Source organism: Oryx dammah, unplaced genomic scaffold, assembly GCF_014754425.2.
Source record: "Oryx dammah isolate SB20612 unplaced genomic scaffold, SCBI_Odam_1.1 HiC_scaffold_9, whole genome shotgun sequence".
Classification (NCBI taxonomy): Eukaryota; Metazoa; Chordata; class Mammalia; order Artiodactyla; family Bovidae; genus Oryx; species Oryx dammah.
The window spans coordinates 8,968,173-8,976,846 of record NW_024070193.1 but is presented as its reverse complement, the minus strand read 5'-3'; the positions used below and the strand labels follow the sequence as shown (position 1 = coordinate 8,976,846).

Genomic DNA, 8,674 nt, shown 5'->3' with positions numbered 1-8,674 from the left:
TAACGTCCATGGTGAAGAGTTTGGATTTATTAGTAGAGCAGGAAAACATGGCAGTGATTTTGGCAAAGGAGTGATGTGAATACCTTGTGCATTAAAAAGATGATTCCACGTGTCACGGAGCAGCCACAACTACTGAGCCTGTACTCAGTGGGTCAGTGTACTCAGTGGCTCAGGAGACACAGGTTTGATCCCTGGGTCAGCAACATCCCCTGAAGAATGAAATGGCAATCTACTCCAGTATTTTTGCCTGGGAAATCCCATAGACATGGAAGCCTGGCAGGCTACAGTCCATGTAGTCGCAAGGAGTTGGATACAACTTAGTGACTAAACAACAACAACAATTTAAATATGCTGGATGAAAAAGAAAAACACCTCAAAAAAGACTTAGGGGCTGCCACTACTACTGTACATTAACACTGCAAGAAGGCAGTATGTTCTTAAATACCACTATCTAGAGACAAGACTAGATAAAGGTAGATGTCCTTCTGGATAGAATGAACATATTAACCTCTTGGGACTTCCCTGGTGGCGCAGTGGATGGGAGCCTGCCTGCCAATGCAGGAGACATGGGTTCAATCCCTGGCCGAGGAGGATTCCACATGCCACGGAGCAGCCACAACTACTGAGCCTGCTTGCCTAGAGCCTGTGCTCTGCAACAAGAGATCCCACTGCAATGAGAAGCCCGCACACCGCAACCGAGAGCAGCCCTTGCCTGCTACAACTAGAGAAAGCCTGCACAAAGCAAAAATAATAAAGACAAATAAAAAATTAGCCTCATAATGGGCGATTCACTCAACTGAGTTCGGACTCATAACTGGTGTAGAATTACTTCAGTCCCACCAAAACCGAATCAAGACACAAGTTCTTTGTCCCCCGCGTCCCTCCGAAAGACAAATACTGGGCACCAACGAAGTGCCAGGCACTACCCTAGATCAAAAATAGAGCGAGTCGGGCAAAGCCCACTCCGGCTGCCCCACTGGCGGCCCCGCTCACTGCCTGGCTTCCACCCTGAAACGCCCATTCTGTCCTCTCCGAGGTCCTCTGTGAGCCACATACCGTCGCGGTGCCACCGGCCTGGTCCGCTCTCCCACCTGAGGGCGGCCGAGCACAGCCTATCTCCCGTCCAAGACGACTACGTCACTTCTTCCCTCCCGAGCAAGCGCTGGGAAGACCTCAGGGCCACGGGGAGGCGGGCCCTCCTGCTGCACGACATCCCGGATTGGCTGGCACAGCACCTCACCCCCGCCCGGGCCGCACAGCAAGGACCCCGAGACGGGCTGCCCGGGCGAATGCCTAAAGGACCCCGCTAGGACCGAAAGGCTAGCTATCGCAGTGCCTGGTGGCCGGGTCCCGCGGCGGGACGACCAGGTGACTCGTATCCGAACTCCACCCGGGGCTCCCAAATAGCCCAGAAGCTGGAGTGGTTTTAGGCCTCGGTAGAAGGGGCCGAAACCGCAGGGCTGCAGGCCTGGAGAAATGGAAGAGCAGAGTGGGGAAGAGGGTGGTGTCTAGAACTGAGGCTGTGAGCTTGGGGGACTGGAGGGTGGGGCTTCAGGTTTCGGAGGCAGAAAGCCGAGGTGATGATGAGCTTGGGAGGACGGAGAGCCTGGCTGGCACCCTCCAGGAAGCGGAGAAATAGGAGCCTCTGTAGTGGAGGCAAATGCCCAGGGAACTTCCAAAACTTACAATGTCTTAAAGGAGCGACTTTTATGTTGAGCAAGTTTCCCGACTTGTTCCTCTTTGTTGTAAACCAGTATCCAAGACAAGCGTTACTTGGCTGGCATTAGAAAAGGAACTATGCCCTCCCCTGGATAGCCTCTAGCGTTCTGGCCTTGGAATAGCTGAATCACTCATTCACTGATTGATTCAACAAATACCGTTGAGAGCCATGTGTGTGCTAGGCGCTCTGCAGCACAGAGGATACAGAGGCAAAACAGATCTGTGCTTTCATGGAGCTGACCTTCTAGTGGGGAAGAGATAAGAGAAGAAGACGTGTAGGAGCCATGAGAGTGGGGAAGCGAACTAAGATCTAGTGGGTGAGCAGGAGGTAACCAGCGGGAACGCATTCTGGACTGTGAAAACTCTGGCTGTCAGGCCAGAAAGTCTTGGAGCTGCAAGGCCCATGAGGCTAGAGCAAAAGCAAGTTAAGGTGTATGGAGTTCTAGATGAGGGATCAGATCACGCAAAGCCTAGTAGGACATGATAAGGCTTTCAGGTTTTATTATAAAAGCAGGGCACACTTTGGAGGGTTAAGGAAGGAAATGAAATTATCAGATTTGCAGTTTTAGTTCAATGGCTATTGTGTGGAGAACAGATTGTAGAGGGAGAAAGAGTAGAAACTGGAAGATCATTAAAGAGGCTGTTGCATAAGTCCAGGGAGGGTTGATGATGTTTTGGACTGGGGTGGTGGCAGCTGAGAAGGAGAGAACTGTATGGATTGGAAGGACACTGGTGAGGCAAAATTGCCAGAACTTAGTGATATTGTGGATATGGAGGATGAGGAAGGTGAGGTGGCGAGGATATCTCTCCCTAAAAATATGACAAGATTCTGCTCACTATTGGGTTACTCACCACCTGGGATGTTAGGGAAACTAGATTGGCTGATCTTGTACTGGTTAGGCTGTGGTTAGCTTTGTGGATCGACCGGAGCATCAGCCTGAATGCTGTAGAAAGGGCATGAGTTTCTAGACCTTGGCAGTGTTTCTGTTTGGGCCAGACCCTAGCACTGCCTTTAATGTGCCACTTTCGGGCTAAGAGAAATAACATGGTTGTCCAGACTCTGTCTCTGTATGTGTTCATGGAAGCCTTCTCTATTTACTGGCAGATTTAGAGGTTCCACCCAGATAATCTTTGAGAACTACTCCTTAGACCTGTATAGATGATCAGTTTCTCACATGTAAATAGAATTTCAAAGTTGGAAGAGATCTCAAGTTTTCTTAGTCCAGTTTAAAATACTTTTATGTTTTTTATAGCATTTCCACAATTATTTATTGAGCTCATACACCATGATTAGACTGTAGATATACAAAGATAAATAGAATAAGACTATATAGGTTCATTTAGTCAGTAGAATTGATTAAGCGTCTTTGTGCCAGGCATTTCAGCTACAAAATGAGTACAACTTGTCTTTGACCTTTGAGTTGCATGTCTGCAAGCCTCGCCATGGTGAAGGACAGGGAAGCCTGGCTTGCTGCCGTCCATGGGGTCACAAAGAGTCAGACACAACTTAACAACTGAACAACAAGCCTTGCCATTGGGGACAGCAAGTGTATTAAAGGGTTTGATTTGGCCAGGGTAGATCCTGACTTATCTGGAACATTAGAATTGAAATCGTATGTATCCAGCAGACATAGGCAGTGGCTGTGGGAAGGGTGGGGGGAGGTGAGAGGGGGTGGTATCCTGGCAACATCCCAATTCTTGTCCGTCCAGTCTTGCAATTCTAGAATTGATGGGAGAGCACTGTGTGACCGTACCCTTGTGGCTAGAGGCTATAGGAATGTAAATTGTAAATCCTCTGTAAAGCACAAAAGATAGGAAGCGAAGGGAGTACTGGCAGAGACAGGTAATGTTTAAACTTGAACTTCCCATGAATGGGTCACTCCTTTGCAGGGTTACAGTTGCATTAGCAAGATTATGTTCCCTAGTGGGTAAATTGAAGGCCCCTGTACTATTCCTTTCCCTCAATCCCATGATCCCAGTGGGCAGTTAAATACTAAGTAACTGTCATGTGCTTTATTGACCTTGGAGAAGTGAGAGCCCTGGTTGACTTGCAAGACTGCCTGGCTCCAGAGTAAGAAGGGTGGGGACTGCAACACTGATGTGTCTCTAATTGGCTCTCTGATGGCAGGAGGGAGATGACCTCGATCTTGCGGAGCCCGCAGGCTCTCCAGCTCACTCTGGCCCTAATCAAGCCTGATGCAGTTGCTCACCCCCTGATTCTGGAGGTAAGAACATGTCCTAAGCATCTACTGTATGCCCTGGGCATTGATTCTGTTTCAGGTGCCACAGGGCCATTTGTGAAGACTGACAATACAGTCCTGTGCTAGATGGTGTGGAGGGAAAGCTAGATGTCGTGGACACTGACCCCAAGGAGACTAAAAATCTGTTGGAGAACTGAGGCAGATAAAAAATATAAGAGGGACTTCCCTGGTAGTCCAGTGGTTGAGAATCCACCTTGAAATGCAGGGAACATAGGTTTGATCCCTGATCAGAGAACTAAGATCCACTAAGATTGGGGCTAAGATGGGGCAACTAAGCCCACGTGCCACAACTACTGAAGGCCATGGGCCACAACAAATGATTCTGCATGAAGCAATGAAGATCTTGTGCTTAGTCACTCAGTCATGTCTGACTCTTTGCAGCCCCATGGACTATAGCCCCCCAGGCTCCTCTGTCCATGGGAATTCTTCAGACAAGAATACTGGAATGGGTTTCTATGCTCTCATCCAGGGGATCTTCCCAACCGAGGAATGGAATCCAGGTCTCCCGCCTTGCAGGCAGATTCTTTAAACCCATGCAGCCAAAGAAACAAATAAATAAAATATTTTTTAAAATAATTAAAGGCTCTAATACAGTAAGAAGAACCAAATCTCAAGACAGTATGTATACTAGTTGTGTATTGCATGTGTGCTCAGTCATGTCTGGCTCTTTGCAACTCCATGGATTATGGCGTGCCAGGCTCCTCTGTCCATGGAATTTTTGAGGCAAGAATACTGGAGTGGATTGCCGTTTTGTCCTCCAGGGGATCTTCCTGACCCAGGGGTCAAACCCTCGTCTCCTGTGTCTCCTGCATTGCAGACAGATTCTGCACCTCTGCGCCACCTGGGAGCCCTAGTTCTCTATTGCTGCCTAATAAATTACCACACACTTAGCAGCTTAAACAGCCTTCAGTACCTCACAGTTCTAGAATGTAGAGGTCCAGTAGCTTTGGCTAAGGGCTAGGTTCTCTCCTTAGGGTTTCACAAAGCCGAAGTCCAGGTATCAACTGACTGGGCCCTTATCTCCAGGGTGTGGGGGAGAATCCATTCTGAAGCCATTCAGAATGGCAGAATTTGATTTCTGTGTCTATAGGGCTGAGGTCCCCATGTCCTTGCTGGCCTTCAGGTGGGGACTACCATTTTTAGCGACTATTCACATTCCTCGTTACATGACTCACTCCCATCTTCAAGATAGCAACAGGGTGTCTCTTTTCTTCAAGTTTTAGGCTCTAACGGGTCCCCAGGGTTCTTTTGGCTAGCCTGGGTTTCCTGTTCACTCAGATGCTCCCTTTCACTGACTTTTATTTTTGGGGTGGTGTTTATCCAGGCTGTTCATCAGCAGATTCTGAGCAACAAGTTCCTTATTGTGCGAATGAGAGAACTTCTGTGGAGAAAGGAAGACTGCCAGAAATTTTACCGAGAGCATGAAGGTAGGAGCCAACAGTCCTCTGAGTGGGAGGCTTCTCTATCCCTAGAAAGATTTTACATGGACACCAAAGTCAGGTTCTCACTGACGTCAGTTCTGTCTCTCAGTGTGTCTGACTCTTTGTGACCCCATGGACTGCAGCACGCAGGCTTCCCTGTCCATCACCAACTCCTGAAGCTTGCTCAAACTCATGTCCATCGAGTGGGTGATGCCATCCAATCATCTCATCCTCTGTCGTCCCCTTCTCCTCCTGCCTTCAGTCCTGGCATCAGGATCTTTTCCATTGAGTCAGTTCTTCGCATCACGTGGCCAAAGTGCTGGAGTTTCAGTCCTTCCAATGAATATTCAGGACTGATTTCCTTTAGGATGTACTAGTCTGATCTCCTCGCAGTCCAAGAGACTCTCAGGAGTCTTCTCCCAACACCACAGTTCAAAAGCATCCATTCTTCGGTGCTCAGCTTTCTTTATAGTCCAACTCTCACATCCATACGTGACTACTGTACTTACCAACTGTAAAATTCAGTCTTCTAGAGAGTGGATTGATAACACAAACTTTTCATGATTATCTATGTCTTAAAAATATTTTCTGGGAGGGTCCTACCTCATGGTACCAACAAGAAATTTAGTTTTATATCCTGATAATATCACTAGTTAACAAAAAACTCTGTCAAGTACTGTCCAAAGGCTCATGATTTCATTTAATTTCCCAGCAACCCCATGAGGTAGGTATTATGTCCCCAGCACACAGATTAGGAAACTAAGTTAGGGAAGTTATTGATTTACCTGAAACTACACAGGTGGTAAGTTGGAGAGCCTGGGTTCAGACCCAGGTAAGTCAGACTCCATGTTCCGTTCTCTAACACAGTGATTACTCCCTCCTCTAGGGAGGCAGGAGTATAAAAAGTTGTCTTGGCACTGTGTCTTAATGGAGGTCTTCTCTCCTTGCAGGGCGTTTTTTCTATCAGCGGCTGGTGGAGTTCATGGCCAGGTATTTCTCACTTTGGTTCCAACATCTTCATCCACTGAGACTTATATCCCCTGCCCCCCTAAGTAGATTTGTTAATTTTATTTGCCACTCTTTAAAGTTGTAAGCAGTGTCGAGGGTCTGAAGAAACGTGGGCTTGGGCCGACACTGACCCTATGGCCACCTGTTCTGAGGTGCTTAGTGATCCAGGGGCTGTAGAAGAGTATTGTTGAATGCTTCCTAACAACTCTGCTGTCTCGGTGGCCTTCTTCATCAGCGGCTTTCTATCACCTCTTTGAAGTAGTACTCAGCTAGAAAGGCAAGGAGACTCTCAGGATGTCCAGTGTGCCTTTGGGCCCTGCTCACAGTGTGCCCTACTGAAGCCAGAGCCAGATTCCTGACATGTGCTCCCTTGGTTCACAGTGGGCCGATCCGAGCCTACATCCTCGCCCACAAGGACGCCATCCAGCTCTGGAGGACCGTGATGGGCCCCACCAGAGTGTTTCGAGCACGCCACGTGGCCCCAGATTCAATTCGTGGGAGTTTCGGCCTCACCGACACCCGTAACACGACCCACGGCTCAGGTGAGGCTGCCTCCTGTGTCCACAGTATTAATAAGGGAATTTGGTTCAAGGATGGTGGGCAGGCTGGATGGTGGGGTTGAAAGGCAGGTCCCCCAGTGAGCTTTCCTCCCAGTTGGCCCTTTGTGGTGACCTCGCCAGATGTGGCCCAGGACTTAGGGGCAGGAGAAGTACAGGCTCTGGTTTCTGAACCCGATTACTGTGTTCTTGCCTGGAGAATCCCAGGGACGGGGGAGCCTGGTGGGCCGCCGTCTATGGGGTCACACAGAGTCGGACACGACTGAAGTGACTTAGCAGCAGCAGCAGCATGACTGCTTCTTGCCTCTACCCTGCACTCCCTATGAGAATCCCTTCTCTTTTTTTCCTCCCCTTACAGACTCTGTGGTTTCAGCCAGTAGAGAGATTGCAGCCTTCTTCCCGGATTTCAATGAACAGCACTGGTACGAGAAAGAGGAGCCTCAGTTGCGCTGTGGCCCTGTGCACTACAGTCCCGAGGGTGGCGTCCACTTTGCTGCTCCAACGAGAGGCCTGGGGCCAGCCTGACACAGGCCTGTCAGTTTGTGAAGACTGGTGGCACTGCCCAACCTTCTCTCACAGACCTCTGGTCCCAGAGCATTCTTCTAGGACCAGGGAGGCCTGGAGCTCCTTGTGCCATCTCTGCTGGGCACCACCGCCTGTGAGAGGGCCTAAGCTCCTCACTGCCACCTCTTCTAGAATATCACTGTCTACCTCTTCTCTTTAATACTCGTGGGTGGCTCAGAGGAATGATGGCTCCTCTTTTTTCTGAGAACTGTGTATCATTCTCAAGGAGAAGCTTGCCCAGCTGACTTGCCTGAAGAATGCAGTGACTCTGTATTAGCCACGTTTGGTCTGTTTTCCTTAATAAAAGTCAGTATGCTACTGAATAAAGGCTGGGAGCACTACTCAAGGTGCTCACTCTCTCTCCTTAACTGGAGTAATTAAACCTGTCCTAAGTCAAGTTTCTGGTCTATGCTAAGTGAAGAGAGAATTGTGTCAAAATCTCCCAGGAGGTTCACGCAGCGTGCAGCTTATGTAGAGCACGAAGGCCCCTGGCATAGGCCTGCATCGTGGAAGAAAGGACACCTTTGGTTTGAGCAAAAGTATGTCTGCCCAGTAACGGCATATTGTTATGACTCTTTTTTTTTTTTTTTTCTGATTTGCACAGAGCCACTAAAGGTAGCCATGTCTCTGCTTGTAGCTGAGGATGACAGTTACCTACTACTATGACAAACCACCTCAAGATTTCATGGCTTAAAACAATAATGACTGAACTTGTTTATATGTCTGTGGATTGGCTGGCTGATTCTGCTGCGCTCAGCTGGACGCACATGGCAGCCTTCTGCAGTTGGGTCCAGCGTGGTGTTTCCTCCTGAGCTGCTGCTTTGCATGGTTATTTCAGGGTTCCAAGAAAGCAGGCCTCCGTTCATGAGCTTATCAAGCTTCCGCTAGAGTCATCTTTGCTGATACCCCACTGACAAAGGCAAGTCACGTGGCCAAGCCCAGAGTCCATGTGGGAAGCAGCCACACGAGGCACAGATGCAGGGAGGTGTGAACCGCCAGGGAGCATTACCCTGACAGTCTACAAGCTGAAAGTGAGATGGCTTGCATTTATATAGAGAACTTATGAAAACAAATATTTGCACAAGCCAAGAAAAGAGAGCAATAGCCAGAGAAGGAAGGCGGAAGCCTTGCCCACATACTTGCA

General features: G+C 48.9%; 1 protein-coding gene across 5 annotated transcripts; it reads left to right on the top strand.

Annotated features, from left to right (window-relative positions):
• Positions 1 to 1,225: 1,225 nt before the first annotated feature.
• On the top strand, positions 1,226 to 7,898 carry NME6 (NME/NM23 nucleoside diphosphate kinase 6). Of its 5 annotated transcripts, none has more exons than XM_040246893.1 (6): positions 1,226 to 1,368; positions 3,848 to 3,944; positions 5,305 to 5,407; positions 6,352 to 6,391; positions 6,791 to 6,951; positions 7,325 to 7,898. In XM_040246893.1, the coding sequence occupies exons 2-6, from the start codon at positions 3,855 to 3,857 to the stop codon at positions 7,489 to 7,491; spliced, it is 561 nt and encodes a 186-aa protein (XP_040102827.1). In that variant the 5' UTR covers positions 1,226 to 1,368; positions 3,848 to 3,854; the 3' UTR covers positions 7,492 to 7,898. The 5 variants fall into 5 exon arrangements, with proteins under 5 accessions (XP_040102827.1, XP_040102829.1, XP_040102830.1 ...); XM_040246895.1 differs by having other exon boundaries at positions 1,260 to 1,489; XM_040246896.1 differs by having other exon boundaries at positions 1,353 to 2,036.
• Positions 7,899 to 8,674: the final 776 nt, after the last annotated feature.

Excerpts from the sequence above, each read along its gene's own strand:
- NME6 (XM_040246893.1), top strand. The coding sequence starts at position 3,855 with ATGACCTCGATCTTGCGGAGCCCGCAGGCTCTCCAGCTCACTCTGGCC. Across the intron at positions 5,408-6,351 it reads ATTTTACCGAGAGCATGAAG|GGCGTTTTTTCTATCAGCGG; the intron begins GTAGGAGCCAAC and ends CTCTCCTTGCAG. Across the intron at positions 6,392-6,790 it reads CTGGTGGAGTTCATGGCCAG|TGGGCCGATCCGAGCCTACA; the intron begins GTATTTCTCACT and ends CTTGGTTCACAG.